Here is a 15,214-nt window from a genome sequence, read left to right as displayed (position 1 = left end):
GGAGTTTTATGCCAAAATGTTTAATGTCCAAATCAGAAAGGGGAAAACACACACCATAACAAAAGACGCGGGGGCGGATCAGCATGACGCCAGCGGCCGTGAATACTGAAACTGCTCTCTCCTGAGAACGTGCCAAGTCCTCTGAGCTGAAGCCGTGCCCGTGGAGGCGGCTTTAAAAGGAGCTCATGGCTGGTTGTGTTCCCTCCTCTTGAGATGCTTTTTCAGCTTCAGTTTCCCAGCGCCTGAAATGTCATAGTTATACTGCGATGTAACGTACGGTATCTCCCCTTCAATCCCCGGCTGGAAAGGGAAGGAAAAAAGGGAAAGCGCATTACCGGACACTTTGTTTCTCCCAACTCACCCACAACACACCCACAATATTTATATGCGCACCGCACAGAGCGAATGTCGCCAGAAGACACACGGTAGGTTTAAAAGAATCCAAGCCAAGCAGCCATGCATTTCTCCTTCCTCTCAAAGAAGCAAATCCTGAGGACAGAGTGAATATGAAAGTTGTGAAGGATGCCATGGAAGCCAAGAGAGGGGAATTCTATTCTCTCTCTGAATATTCACGTTCAGATTGGCCACCGACTCCAACTGGCAGCCAATCCAGAGCAAAGAGAAGGAAGACTCCCTTCCCACAATCCACAGTCTGGGCAGCTGTCTCAGGCAGCAAAAAGTGGGTGAGACAAGTGTATGGAGGAGGAGGCGGAGGAGAGGCCAGTCAGTCAATTAAGCCTCCCCAACTGCCTGGGCACAGCTGCCTCCAGGAGCTCCCCAAGGCAGCCACCGCCCTGCTGCACCTGCGTGGAGCGAGCCAGGCCTTCCACCTGCCACTTGGAACAGCTCTCCGTGGCTCTTCATCAGGTGGTTATAGGCCACCTCCAGCCTCAGAGGCTCTGAATCCCAGATATCGCAGGCGGGAGAGCAGCAGCAGCGAGAGAGGGCATGCCTCAGCTCCTGCCCGTGGGCCTCCCAGGAGCATCTGCTTTTAAACAGGGTGCTGGACTAGGCTGGCCTCGGGCCTGGTCCAGCAGGGCTGTGTTCTTCTGTCCAGCCACCATCCAAGGGAGAAGCCCAGGAGTCTCACCATGGAGGAGCAAAGGGACGGAGGAGTCGCCGCTCAGGAGCGGAGGCCACGATCGGCCTGTGCAGGGCTCCAGATTCACATCCTGGCAGCTCCAGCCAAGGAGGGCCCCAAGCCTCTGGGCGGGTGAGAGTCCTCCAGGAATGTGGAGAGCTGCTACTGGCCTGAGGAGACAGCCCTGGGCTGGGCCCTCCAAGGGTCTGCCAACGGTTTGGCAGTGCCTCTTTGCACTCAAAGCTGGCACAGGGGCGTGCACTGCACTCCAGAGAGGCTACTGGGACAGGCCCTGAACGGGGTTGCCCCTGGAAAATGTTTGGACGCTGCAGCTGCAAAGGAAGGATGCAGTCAGGGTCATGCCCAACGCCTGGGTGTCTGAGCAGATCTCTCCCATCTCCGTTGAGCTGCATTGGCTCCTGATTCATTTCTGGCTGCCGGCTATAACTTTCAAAGCCCTACACCAGGAGTTCTCGAATGCGGGTCCCCAGAAGTTGTTGGACTTCCACTCCCATAATCCCCAGCTATTGTGGCTGGCGATTAAAGTCCAACAAAATCTGGGGACCTGAGTTCGAGAAGCCTGGCCCTACAGAGTTTGGGCCCAGGGTCCCTGAAGGACCACCTTTCTCGCTATGAGCCTGCCCACTTAACAAGGTCATCTGGAGAGGCCATCGGAAGCAGGGATGGAGGCTACTCGGTAGCTACGCAGAGACTATCGAACTCCTTTCCCCAGGATGCCCAGCCGGCCCCTTCTTTCCCTGCATTTCGGAGGACTGTTAAGCCCACCCTCTTTCACGGAGCACGTGGCTCGGCCTGTGGCTTTTCTCTCGCCTTTTACACGGTGCTTCAATTCCATTTTATTTTCATTCTTTGCTGGTCAAATTCTCTCTTTTTGTTTTGTTTTTGAATTTGTTATAGTTATAATGTAAACTTTTCTTCAAAGTGCTTTGAGTAATTGCATAACAGAGACAGTGTAGAAAGTTTAACAAAAATAAACACAGGAATAAAACTGTATGCACTTCACACTGGGGACCAGGGAGAGTCTGTGCCAAGATAATCCTATTTGGGCGACAGGAAAAAGCCAGATTCTGCAACCCCTCTTAATTATACCAATATGAATAACGGGCGCATGATAGTCCTGTGCTCGTGGCAAGAGGCAGTGAAGCACACAGGGCGATGGAGTCCTAACCCCAGCCCTGCCAGGAATCTCATTTAACCCTTCCCAGTTTTTCAGATTTCTACAGCAGCAGCCGTAGCCCATATTCTTTCAAGCATCTCGTGGCAGACTTGAGAGCTAGAAACTTGACTGCTTTTTAAAAGAAACAAAGCTGGTCTCACCATGTGCTTCGTACGCAGGTGCCCACACACACCCATCCCTCAGTTTCTATTCATCCAGCATACCTGATGTATGCTCCTTTGTCCAAGAAGCTGGAGGGGGCTTTTATGGGAGTTATCAATTTTATGCCCCAAACATCCTTCTGTTCCAACAGGCACACCGTGGGTAAGCCTGCTGGAAAACAGGATCACATACACAAGTTGCTGACCAGCTTCCACCAACACGGGGTTTCTGGGACCCAGGTTCGAGAAGCCCTGCACTAAAAGGCTCCAAGCCACCCAGCCAACCGCCATCAGGTAAGCATCCTTCAGAGCCCAGGATGTGCAAGCAAAAACTGCACGGCCTAATCGACAACACAGAGTTCGGGGTCTGTGGCTTCTCCCGTCCCCTTGAGCCACCCAGGCGGTCATGTGGCGCCAAAGGGGCTAAATCCATGGCAGCCCAACAGATGCCCAGACCAGCCCCCCTTTTCAGCACATTTGACTGGTCCTTACTTGGTTCAGGAAGATGCAGTTTGGAATGGGAATACTTCCAATCAGTAAACAGTTCACTCGTCTCAGGTTCTCTGGAGCTACAGGGGTCAGAATGTAGTAACGCTTCTTATCCATGTCTATCCCTCTGACAATTCCTGCGGGGTGGGGGTAGGGGCGACATATAGAGAAGAGAGCTGAAGACTCATGAACGATTTAGGAAGGTGGCACAATTATGGTCCGGCTAGCCATTCTGGCAAAGGCTTGTGAATTCCCAGAAACTGAATTTGGGATGCAGGAGAAATCAAGCTGAGGGGAGAGGAATTGGCTTAATGCCAGGTGTGATTTCAGAAAAGCTGCATGAACCAGAGATCGGCAGCCAACTGACCCAGTTTTGTGTGGATCCATGACACACTTTCTCATTTACACAGGAGTCAGAGACATGCCAGTTGGTGGGCAAATCCACCGACGCCGATATCCTTACTCTGAACTAGTTATGCTAATGTGAAACATGCCATTCAATATGCATCGGGGGAGAGTTAAGAGCTGTGAAGAAGAGCCAACCAGCACCACACCACCCTTGACTGCTTGAAGCCCAGTTCAGAGCACCCAGTTGTGTTTGAGCCTTCAGCAGAGAGAGTTATGGGAAAGGGCAGAACCAGTTTGCGATTGAACCGGACCGCAGTGAACCAGGCCGGTCTGGTTGCAAACTGCTCTGGTTCAAACCGACCGGCCCAGCTGATCGGTTTGGCCGAACTGGTCTGCGTGCCCACGGTTCGGTTCGAACCGCACCAACCAGTTCGTGCACACCATTAGTTATTGACAGTGGTGTGAGCGATGTCCCCATGAAGCCTTGAAACTTGCTGAGAAGGGAAACAAAAACAGAAAGGTTCAGGGGTCCAAGTGCCAGCAAGCAGAAATCTATGCCCCCTTGTCTGCAGGTGAGAAGCCCCCTTACAGGAATCCACACGTGAGCTTGCCACTAGTAAGAGCCGCCCACCTTTTTGTGGAGCCTGGACGAAGGCGGCACGAGCTCTCTCTGACTTGAGAGAAGCCCTGAGCACAAGGTGCCTTGCCACTTCCCAAGACTCCTCCGAGACAAGCGCCCTGCCCGCCACTATGCAGCTGAGAGCTGTGCTGGGCCTCAGACCACCTCCAAGCGTAACAGAACAGACAAGATCCCACCTGTCCTGCTCAGGGGAGGGGTCAGTGACAGGCCAAACTTTTGGACTGGCTACTAAAGCCAGGCCAAGTCTGCAGCCACCTGCCTAGACAGTTTTCTTTTTGAACTTCTTTCAGCCAAGCAGATGGGGGTGTGCACACACGCTCACTCTCATGTTATGAAAGGCTTAGCATCAAGACCGTGAGTGGCTTAGAATGAAGCCGCAGGATTAGACTTCACGGGCAGCCCACTGACCAAAGCCCAGGCAGTCACAGATGGGAGTCTGTGTGAGCACGACGGGCCCGTCACTCTTGCCCCGGACCTCATCCGGTATCCGACAGAGGCCAACCCAGCTGGCATTGAGAGAGTACAGGATATGGGCAGGAGCCACATCAGCATGGATGACCTTGAGGGCGACAGCGTTGAAAGGCACCTAGGAAACAAGACAGGCAAGAGCATCAGCCGAGTGCTTCGCCTCACAACATGTATGGAGGCCAGATCCGTTTGTGTCCATCGGGCACAACGGCCGAGGACGGGATCTCCTGTTCTGCAGGCTGGACAGGATCTCCTGTTCTGCAGGCTCCCGTTGCCAAGAGGACTGGGCTCAAACAAGGAGCGACGCTGGAGAAGGGCCTGGCTCTGCAGCAGAGAAGGGGCCACCTTAACGTCCCAGGTCCAGTCCCAGACATCTTCCAGTTAGAAGGTGCAAAGGCTTTCAGCTAAGAGGGAAAGCCCTGGGAGCCTGCAGTGCCCGAGTGAGCAATACGGGGACAGAAGGACCAGCAGTCTGGTCCGTTGGAGACAGTTTCACACGAGACATTCTGGAATTCTCTGCTCAGGATCCAGAGTTCTCTCAGAGCGGTTATCCTGCTGACCTGATCAGTTAGAACAAGCCAGAGGAAGCTGCCTCGTACCGTGCCAGACCCTTGGCCCATCTAACTCAAGACTGCCGACACTGACTGGCAGCAGCTTCTCCAAGGCTGCAGGAAGGAGTCTCTCCCAGCCCTACCTGGAGATGCTGCCAGGGAGTGAACCGGGGACCCTCTGCATGCCAAGCAGATGCCCTTCCAGGGAGCTCTGGCCCCACGCCATAGGGGGCAGCCCCTGTGAGCCACCACAAGACCGGCTCTCCAGCCCAAGCCCTCCGTGACTACAGTTCCAGGATCCCAAAGCCCGGTGCGGTCGGCATCCCCAGCATTCCCAGACCCTCCATTTACCTGATAGGGCACCAGGCTGTGTAAAGGAAGCACCGGGTCCACCTCTGGGGGCTGCAACTGGCCCAGGTAGCCCAAGACGGCCATATCCCGCAGGACACTGCTGTGGGTTCGCCTGGAGGAAGACAGGTGGGAGGGTGTGCTCAGGGCGTGCAGCGGACGACACGCACCGCAGCTGGCCGCCTTCACACGCCATCGTTGGAAGGACTCCTCAGCACCAGCCCACGGAGCTCTCCCCATGTGAACGGTGAGCCCCAGACCACTGCGTGAATCCAGGCTGGACTTGCCTCAAGGAAGAATCAAGTGACTAACACAGGGATGGGTCGGCCAGTGAAAGTCTTCTGGGGGCTACCATCTTCTAGATCCTGCAGATCTCTGTTTCGTTGCCCAGAGTACGGGAGCAACTCCAGCCGGGCTCCTACAACTGGAGCACCCCACTAATTGGAGTGCACAGTTCTGGTCACCCCATCTCAAGAAGGACATTGTAGAACTGGAGAAGGGGCAGAAGAGGGCAACCCAGATGACCAAGGGCCTGGAGCACCTTCCTTACGGAGGCAAGGCTACGGCATCTGGGGCTTTTCAGTTTGGAAACGAGGTGACTGAGGGGAGACAGGATAGAGGTCTATAAAATTACGCATGGTGTGGAGAGACAGACACGCCTTTCTCCCGCTCTGACACTAGAACCAGGGCGCACGGAACTGGTGGCAGGAAATCTTGCCTGTGGGCTTCTCAGAGGCATCTGGTGGGCCACTGTGTGAAACAGGAGGCTGGACTAGAGAGGGTTTCTTGGGCCTGACCCAGCAGGGCTGTTCTTAGAGCCACTTATTTTTTACCGCCACATGTGTATCTTCCATTTTTATGCTGCAGTGACATTCAAAGCAGCAAACAAAAGTATAAAATGCTTTTTAAAATAAAAACCGAACCCAACGCCATGCAACACAAATGGTGAAAGCAGCAGAGAAACATCCCAAGACACTAAGCAAACACCCACGGGAACACGCAAGGGACATGGCTGCTTCAGGCAGACCCCAGAGGTCTCCTAAAACAAGAAGGTCTTTGCACTGACCTGGCGCTAGGCGGCCAGGAGTGAGGTGGCTGGGCAAGGACCCGAAGAAGAAGACGACACCGTCCTCCTCCTCTGCATTATGACAAGGGAGGAGGAAATGCCACCCTGTCCAGCTCCTCTCTCACAGATGCTCACTCCCCCTTGCCCCCATCACACCCTGGTTTTCACAAGCCTACTGCTAAAAAATTGGGAGCATGCCCCGCTCTGAAGCTAGGTAGGATAGCTGTCCTGCCCAATTAATGATTGTGCGAGAGGCCTTAAAGCCCCAAAGCTGGGGTGCAATGTGGAAATCCAAGGCCCCAACGAGGATGAAGGTGCCTGGGGTCTGGGAGCAGGATGGCATCAGCGTACCCAAGTTTGTTCTTAAAAGGGAGCCAGGTACGGTGCAGAATGCAAGGCACAGTCCCTCCTCCCAAGGGAGCTTGTGACATACAGCAGACAGACAAGGCAGAAGGCAGTGGGGTAGGGGAGGTGGGAGGGCGGGCAACGGGGCAGGGGAGGACCCTCCACAGAAAGTTCTCTCTCCTACAAACCGACTCTTTTAAAAACAACACCCAGACCTTTGCAGATACATTGCTCTCTCCCCTTCTCCCCCACCCCTGCCGCTTGGTACGTACCCATCGCCAGCAACCCCTGCTCCTGGAAACTGTGGCTGGACACACAGCAGCTTGTGTGGGGGGAGGGAGTCTCCTTGGCCCCGGCACGGCTCCAAGTCCCCCAGCCCACTCCCCAGATTCTTGCAGCGGGGGGCCACTTTGCCTCTGGTATGCAGGCCCGCGGCACAGCGGATATATTCCGGGGAAAGCGTGGGCATGTCCGTGAAGTCCTGAGCACTGATCTGGACAAGGTGGCTGGGTGACAGCAGCCGGATGATGTCAACCAGGAGGAGCAGCCCAGCCCCTGGAAGAGAGGGAGGCAACAGAAGCGCATGAGGGGGAGAGGGCAGAGGACGCTTCGGCATGCAGGGGCGGGATCTGGGGAAGGCTGCAGCTTCCAGGCGATTTCAACTTTCAAGTGCAGAGCAGAGCACAAGACATCACTGATTCTGGTTCTGCAGTGGAGCTGGGAAGAAGAGCTTTGCAAGACACTGAAACCCCAGCCCCTTGATCCCCAAAGATCTTATCCGATTACCTCTCTGGCTTCGGAGACCACAGCAGGCCTATTGCCCAAATGCTTTCCAGCTCACCTGAAGATTTAGACATTTGCTCTTCTAAGAATTAAGGCCAGTATTCTCCAAAAGCTGCACGAAAGGACACTTTCTGTGCCCCAGTAAAACAGGTGTGCTTGAATTGCTTCATGAAGAGGTGCAAGCCCCGTGGTTGGAGAGGGATGCCAGAGAGGCCAGCTCAGAATGAGAGGGGCTGAGACTCTGGGGTCTGCCCCACATGACTACAGCCCAGCACCACTTGGCTTCCAAAGGAGGCCTTTTTCACTAAAGGAGGAGAGATTTTGCAAGATCTCATTCGAGTCCTGCTTCTGTTATTGCAGTGGCAAGAATCTTCTTAGTAGTTCACATGATCACTGTGTCCAATGGAGAAATCTCTCCCAGGTACACTGAAGAACTGCAAGCTTTGCTCTGCCTCTGACAACAGTTTTTGGGTTTTGAAGTTTCCTCACAGTAACACTGAGTTCTTATAAAGTGGCATTTTTATCCTGGCTTTAGCAGAACCCCACACTAGATTTGGTCACCATCCTGTTCTATATTGGGCGACCCTCAGGGACAGATCTAGGGACACTGGAGAGGCGATCACCAGAAACCTCCTCCCTGCTCTCACACAAGTGGGATATCCATCCGCTTGTGCAATGTTGGTTGGGAGGTTGGCCGTCGTGGCTAGGCACAGCCTCATGCAAAAGGAACTCTAGCAAAAAGAAGCAGCGTTGGCAAACCTGCCCCCAGGGCTATGTTTCATGCATCGTACCTTTCACCCATCCCATTGTATTGATTAAGAGAGGCACGTCTCTCTCGTAGGCACTGAACACGTATTTCAGAGTGTCGATGTATCTTTCGGTGTCTTGTTCGCAGCTGGTCTCCCCAAAGTAGACCATTTTGCGTGGGGTGCGCTGGTGAGTGAATGGTGGACCTAAACAAGACCAAAACAAACCCAAAAGTTCAGATGGAACTGCAGATGCTCAAGAACCACATGAAATTCAAACAGAAAGCAAACGGGAAGGAGGACTTCCTTGCCCCCCAAACCGGCTTTCTCCTTGGATTCAGCCAAAGCAGTCATTCCTCAGTTCTGGTTTGGTCCCTTTGGGCTGATGTTCCAAGAGCAGTTCCAGCACACGAGCCACTTGGAACAGGAGGACCAGACACGCTTCTGCCAATGACTTCAAAGCACGTACCCAGAAGCGGCTCCGTCACATTAATGAGGGAAACGCAGCCAGGGGGTGTGAACTCAGGCTGCCCCAGATCACATTCCAAGAACTCAATGCAGGGAAGCCTACAATGGAAAAGAAAAAATAAGGAGGAGAAATGTTAGGACAATCCCTTAGATGGCAGTCAAAAGGAAACCCAACCTGAACCAAAAGCAAGGGCTGGTTTCCTGAAGTCAAGACCAGCAACCTCCCTCTGTGCAGCAACTCTTGAGCACAAGCAGCAAAGTGCTTTGATAGCAGAAGGACCATCCCCAAGCCTAGCCTTTTCTCTGGGGGAGGAGAGCTGATCTTGTGGCAGCAAGCATGAATGGTCCCTTTTGCTAAGCAAGCTCTACCTTGGTTTGCATTGGGATGGGAGACCACATGTGTGAGCACTGAGAGATATTCCCCTCAGGGGATGGGGCTGTAGCTCAGTGGAAGAACACCTGCCTGCTTGCATGGAGAAGGTCCCCGGTTCATTCCCTGGCAGCATCTCCAGGTCGGGCTGGGAGAGAGACTCCTGCCTGCAACCTTGGAGAGATGCTATCTGTCAGTGTAGACAATACTGAGCGAGTTGGAGCAGGGGTCTGACTTGGTAGCAGGCAGCTTCCTATATCCCTCTGAGCTCTTCCATCTGAGAACAGGTATCGTGAGCATGGAGCAACTGAAAGCACACTCCTTTCCCGAGAAAAACAGAACAGAGTGCAATTCTCATCCCCGCCTGATGGGGCAGAGTCTCCTCTCTGTGATTCAGTTTCCCATCTGCAGGACCTGTTCACTATATTTTGCTCTATAATGTATAAAGAGGCTTGAGCTACCCGCTGAAGATGTGAAACAGGAAGTTATCCATGCAGGAAAGCCAACAGACTCCCTTGGCAAAATGATGCAAAAGACCAGCAGGACGAATGGACAAAGCTCAGAGGGCCGAGACGAGAGGAGCCTCGCTTTGGGATGAGATAGGAACATAGGAAGCTGCCATATACTGAGTCAGACCCTTGGTCTATCTAGCTCAGTATTGTCTTCACAGACTGGCAGCGGCTTCTCCAAGGCTGCAGGCAGGAATCTCTCTCAGCCCTATCTTGGAGATGCTGCCAGGGAGGGAACTTGGAACCTAGATGCTCTCCCCAGAGCGGCTCCATCCTCTGAGGGGAATCTCTTCCAGTGCTCATACATCAAGTCTCCCATTCAGATGCAACCAGGGCAGACCCTGCTTAGCTATGGGACAAGTCATGCTTGCTACCACAAGGCCAGCTCTCCTCTCCTGCTCCCCAGGGAAAGAGATGCGTGGCTGAGAGGAAGAGGCCACAGCAGTGTGATGCTTCTGGGCCAGAGAACACTCACCGGTTCAGCAAAAGATTAATGAGGTATCTGTTAAAAGTCGACTTCCCAACACTTTTGGAGCCACAAACGAGGATAACTGGGCAGTTCTCGTCTTCCTCTGAAAAGCCAAGACAAAATTTTAAGGTTTTAATTCGTGGCTGATTTTTTAAATTGTTAAATTGTTTTAAGTTTTTGTATATATTTTAACTTGTTTTATACTATTGTAAACCACCCAGAGACGAAAGTTTGGGGCGCTGTACAAATGTAAAATTAATAAATAAGTAAATAAATAAATAGATAGATAGCTTGAATGGGAGAATACCTGTGGAGGCCGTTCGAATTGTTTCTGTGACGTAGGTCTCTCCCACTGTATCCTGAGCTATTTCAAGGCGGCCAGTGCAAGATTAACATTGAAATCTAGCAACATTAGCACCGCTGTTTGAAGCGGGAGGATAAAAACCGACGTGAACTCACTAACAGCAGGCAGACGCACAAAGTTCCAAGTCAAAACGTTTTGGCAAAGAAATAACCTTTTTACCTGATGCCCAGAACTCAAAAGAGTCTGCAGCTGTTGTGCAGCCCTGGAGAGGGCACTCCAGAGCCAAGGAACCATGACAGAAAAACCACCCGAAAAATGAACTCTTCAGAAAGGGACTCTTCAGAGCCGGTTAGGGTTCATCGGGGAACCCAACTCCCCTGCAATCCCAAATGCTCCCTCTAGGAAGCCGGCACTTGTGTGTGTACACCCCCACCCCATCCCTCTCAGCCATTCATACGGCAGCACAAGACCCTCCCCTGGTTAATCCAACTCTTCCACTTTCAGCATCACAGAGACGTCAAGCCAAAGACTCTCCCGTCAAGCCTGGAAGCAGAGTCTCCACCTATGGACAGAGCCCCACTGACATCAGCTGTCCTGAGCATGCCCACCTGCTCAGCCTAGCTTTGCCTTTTAGCATTAAGCTGCTTACCTTGGCACACCTGGATGAGCTCCTCGACCGCTGAAAGTGCACTGTCCGACATAAGCAGGCCGCTCCCTGGATCCTGCCTCCCAACGCCCGTGGAAGCCAGCACGGCATCTTCTGGGGTGAAAGAGGGAGTCTTGTTTCTCTAAGGATGAAGAAGCATTTCTCTGAAAGAGGTTTCAGCAAAACACAAAACAAAAACAGTAAAGACAGAGGAGGCGACTTTGGGGGGTGCCAGTTACAATTCTGATGTTAACCCACTTGCATTGTCTTTGGACTACTAAAATGCGGCATAAATTCAGAAAATAACATACTAGCTGACCTGGCACAGAGCATCTGCGCTCCTAGTTCTCCCTGTCTCTCCCCCCGCTCCCTTCAGCTCCAGTTCGTTCTCTCCGCCTGGCAGCTGGCCTGGCCACTCGCCTTCCTCTCCCCCTCCCCTCGCGAAATCTCACGAGAGCTGCCACGCATGGGATTAGCTATGGGTACGCCTTAGAGAAATAGATAGATAGATAGATAGATAGATAGATAGATAGATAGATAGATAGATAGACAGACAGATGCTCAAAATGTTCTGTTCAACATTTGAACAGGAACTGTAACATTCACACAGGGTGGGCAACCTTGGGAGTTATAGTTCAACAACTGGAGAGCCAAAGTTGCCCAGCCCTGCCCTAGAGCCACCCAAAATCAGTATCCATGCCTTGAAAATCAAAGGGCGAACCACCCGGAGGACGAGGGAGCTCACCTTGGCTCTGAAAATGTGGGAGAAACAGGAGTGGCTGAGAATGAACCTCGTCCCTGGAGTATCCAGATGCTCCAACAACACCACGGAACACTGGGGGGCAAAGCTCTTCATCAGGCGGCATCTTGCTTCTGGAAGGCAGGAGAGGAAGGGGTGAAGCCACCGGCCACGGACCACGCTCAAAAGCAGGCGCTGCTCAAGTATCTGGCACCAATACCTCCTCGCCCTCGCTTGGCTCTCCCCACCTTTCCAGGCCACCAGCCCGAGTACAAGCCACTCTGGTTAGCTACAGCTCTGGAGGGTCTTTCCCTCCCCGCCCCGCCCCCCCCCCCATCCTGCCACCCTCCGCAACGTCTCCCAGCCTCCTTCCAAAGAGGAAAAGAGGAAGCGGCCTTGACCAAGTCAGGCCCTTGGTCCGCCTAGCTCTGTGCCGTCCACGCCAGGGGTGGGCAAGCTTGGCTCTCCAGCTGTTGTTCAGCTAGAACCCCCACCATCCCCAACCAGTCTGTGGGGACGCTGGTGTTAAGCAACAGCTGGAGAGTCCGGGTTACTTACCCCTGGGCGACACGGACGGGCAGTGGCTCTCCCAGGTTGCAGGCAGGAGACTCTCCCAGCCCTACCTGGAGGTGCTGCCAGGGAGGGAACGTGGAGCCTTCTGCTAGCAAGCAAGCAAGGATGAGTTCTGCTACTGAGCTACGCCCCGACGCCACAGATAGTGCTCACATGCAGCCACCCGTCCAAATGCAAACCAGGACTGGCCCTGCTTGGCAACACAGACAATTCACGCTCCCTACAAGACCAGCTCTCCTCCCCCATGTTATCCCAACAACCTTGTGAAGCCAGTCGGGTTGAGAAGCAGCACCTTGCTCAGGGGGTCTTTCACAGTGGATTAGAGGTCTGAATCCAGCCCCACCCAGCCCCCCAGAGCCACATCACACAGGCTCTCCTGTGATTCTTCAGCTGCAGATGCCAGTTAGGGCCCCATCCATGGAATCCAGACCCCTTGCAAAAAGCAGCCTCAAGCCCAGTGGCTGCAATGCTCGTTTCCTGTAATAAGAGCTGAACAGCTGGTGAACGCTCATCTCCATGAGCAGCGTCCCATCCAATAAGCGCCACATCACCCCTGCTGGGTCTGGGACTCGAATGGCAAAACAGCCTGGCCGTCAAAGATCCCACATAAGGCCACAAGCTGTGCCCATGCACGGCCAAATGTTCAAAGATGTACAGACACTCCAACAGTATTTCCCGGGAGAAGCGTGCACATCTCTACTAGACTGCTGCACACTCCAAAGGCTTCCTTCTTCATAATCCAAACCTTGAGGCAGAGATAATGTGCAAGCAGGACCCTGCAACCCTCCAATGGCCTCAGCGCCCTCTCCAAGGGACCGGAATGCCTGCAGCCACCAGCCAAACTGACCTTGGGGTACCCGGTGTGCTTTGAGGATGGCCTTGGCCTCTGTCCTCTTCTCTTTCTTGGACTTATCCAGCTCCTTGTAGGCCACGGCTTCAATGGTGAGAGCGCAGTGGGAATGGGGGGAGAAGAGGCTGTAAGGGGGCTGGTCCTGGGCAATGTTGAACCCAAACACCTGCACAGAGCCATACAGGCACGTCAGGAAGCACTTGCCCGTGAACGTCAGCGTCTGGGGAAGGAGAGCAGAAGGCAGTTCCAAAAGGTTACCTGGGCCAGACAACCATCTGGCGAGCCCAGCCTGCAAGGAATGCATTCGGAGGCACTTCAAAGACACATAGGAACATAGGAAACTGCCATATACTGAGTCAGACCATTGGTCTATCTAGCTCAGTATTGTCTTCACAGACTGGCAGCGGCTTCTCCAGGGTTGCAGGCAGGAATCTCTCTCAGCCCGATCTTGGAGATGCTGCCAGGGAGGGAACTTGGAAGATGCTCTTCCCAGAGCAGCTCCATCCCCTAAGTGGGGGAATATCTTACAATGCTCACACATCAAGTCTCCCATTCAGATGCAACCAGGGTGGACCCTGCTTAGCTATGGGGACAAGTCATGCTTGCTACCACATGACCAGCTCTCCTCTCCTCACATCTGCTAAGATCTACATCACTTCAGCTTCCTCCACCTCATCTGAAGGATCCATCCGATTAACCCAACAGCAACTTGAGAGCCCACAAATGCCAATATGTCGGTTCTTCAAGCCTTACCTGTTCCAGGTAAGTCTTCCCATTACACTTAAATGCAGGGCTGACTGCAGCCAGGAGAAAGGAGCCAGCATGGTGTAGTGGTTAGAGTGCTGGACTAGGACCGGGGAGACCTGAGTTCAACTCCCCATTCAGCTGCGTGACTCTGGGCTTCTTCTCTCTCAGCCTAACCTATTTCACAGGGTTGCTGTGAAAGAGAAACTCAAGTATGTAGTACACCGCTCTGGGCCCCTTGGAGGAAGAGCGGGATATGAATGTAACAAATAAATAAATACTTGGGCACCCAAGGAGAAAGCAGGGCATACGACCCACAAAATAAGTCCCTCAGGGTAGAGGTTCTCAAACAGTGGTCCCCAGCTATTGCCAGACTACAACTCCCATCATCCCCAGCAGCATCCCCTCCCACAGGGATTCCCAGATGTTGTTGACTACAATGCTCAGAATCCCCATTGCAGCTTGGGATTCTGGGAGTTGAAGTCAACTACCTCTGGGGACCCTTGTGAGAGAGTCCACTGATCCCCCCAGCCATTGCGGAGGGGAGTTGTAGTCCAACAACAGCTGAGGAGAACCCCTGTCTTAAGAGAAGGGACCCTGACCACCTGCTGAAAAGCCGCACATACAAATTTGCACACACACACAAAAAGTTATTAGTACACACAATGCTGCCATCCCCTTCTACCAGACCCACGTGTAAGGACAGGACGCAGAAGCCCCGCCCAACCAGCAGCCTAGCCCCGCACAAAGGGGGCGGGGGGCGCCCCGGCCTATGGCCCCGCCCCCATGCAGGGGCCACGCCCCCTCGCGAACACAGCGGCATCCCCGCAGATCATGGGGCCAAGGCCGCGCCCACTCACCTCCTCTGGCGAAGATGCCTCGTTTGCATGGCCACGCCCTAGGCTTGCGTACGCCCCGCCCCGCCCCTCCGATGGCGCGCTCCGGTCTGCATACGACCCCGCCCCGCCCCTCGGGCTCTGCAGCCACGCCCCTTCGCCTGGCCGCGGCCACGCCCCCCGCCGGGCTCACCTGCCCCTGAGGGAGAAGCAGGACCGCGCCGCTCTCCTTGGCTTCGACGGCCGCCAGCGCCGGGCGCTCCCCCCGCTCGGGCTCCTCCTCCTCCGGCGGGGGCGGCGCAGCCACCAGCCCCGCGGCCACGAAGGCGGCGGCGTAGTCCCGCCAGGCGTCGGGCTCCTGCTCGGCGGCGGCGGAGCGCGGGGGGCGGGCCGGGCGCCGCGGGGCCCCGACGCGCCTCCGCAGCCGAAGCCTCCGCCGGCGCCCGAGGAGGCCCAGGGAGCCGGAGCGGCGGCTCGCCATGTTGGAGGAGCCCGCGGGAGGA

General features: G+C 54.3%; 1 protein-coding gene across 3 annotated transcripts; it reads right to left on the bottom strand.

The window, feature by feature from the left end:
* On the bottom strand, positions 1-15,192 carry NOL9 (nucleolar protein 9). 3 transcript variants are annotated; one of them, XR_008312641.1, is made up of 13 exons: positions 14,905-15,192; positions 13,129-13,351; positions 11,715-11,842; positions 10,973-11,111; positions 10,026-10,122; positions 8,673-8,770; positions 8,249-8,410; positions 6,947-7,229; positions 5,267-5,378; positions 4,305-4,482; positions 2,912-3,045; positions 2,483-2,591; positions 1-300 (listed from the first exon to the last, which is right to left on the bottom strand). XR_008312641.1 is itself a non-coding variant. In XM_053281061.1 (12 exons), exons 1-12 carry the CDS (start codon positions 15,190-15,192, stop codon positions 184-186), a joined length of 1,959 nt encoding a protein of 652 aa, XP_053137036.1. In that variant the 3' UTR covers positions 1-183. The 3 variants fall into 3 exon arrangements, 1 of the variants encoding a protein (XP_053137036.1); XM_053281061.1 differs by lacking the exon at positions 2,483-2,591; XR_008312642.1 differs by lacking the exons at positions 1-300; positions 2,483-2,591 and having other exon boundaries at positions 4,219-4,482.
* Positions 15,193-15,214: the final 22 nt, after the last annotated feature.

The sequence above is a fragment of the Hemicordylus capensis genome, chromosome 16, assembly GCF_027244095.1.
Source record: "Hemicordylus capensis ecotype Gifberg chromosome 16, rHemCap1.1.pri, whole genome shotgun sequence".
NCBI lineage: Eukaryota > Metazoa > Chordata > Lepidosauria > Squamata > Cordylidae > Hemicordylus > Hemicordylus capensis.
Note: the sequence above shows the minus strand (reverse complement) of the source record. Positions and strands in the feature narration are given on the sequence as shown.

Coding starts and splice junctions, on each gene's coding strand:
- NOL9 (XM_053281061.1), bottom strand. CDS start 15,192: ATGGCGAGCCGCCGCTCCGGCTCCCTGGGCCTCCTCGGGCGCCGGCGG. Junction 8,411..8,672: donor TGTGACGGAGCCGCTTCTGG/GTACGTGCTTTG, acceptor GGTCTTGTTTAG/GTCCACCATTCACTCACCAG. Junction 301..2,911: donor ACTGCATCTTCCTGAACCAA/GTAAGGACCAGT, acceptor TTCCCTTTCCAG/CCGGGGATTGAAGGGGAGAT.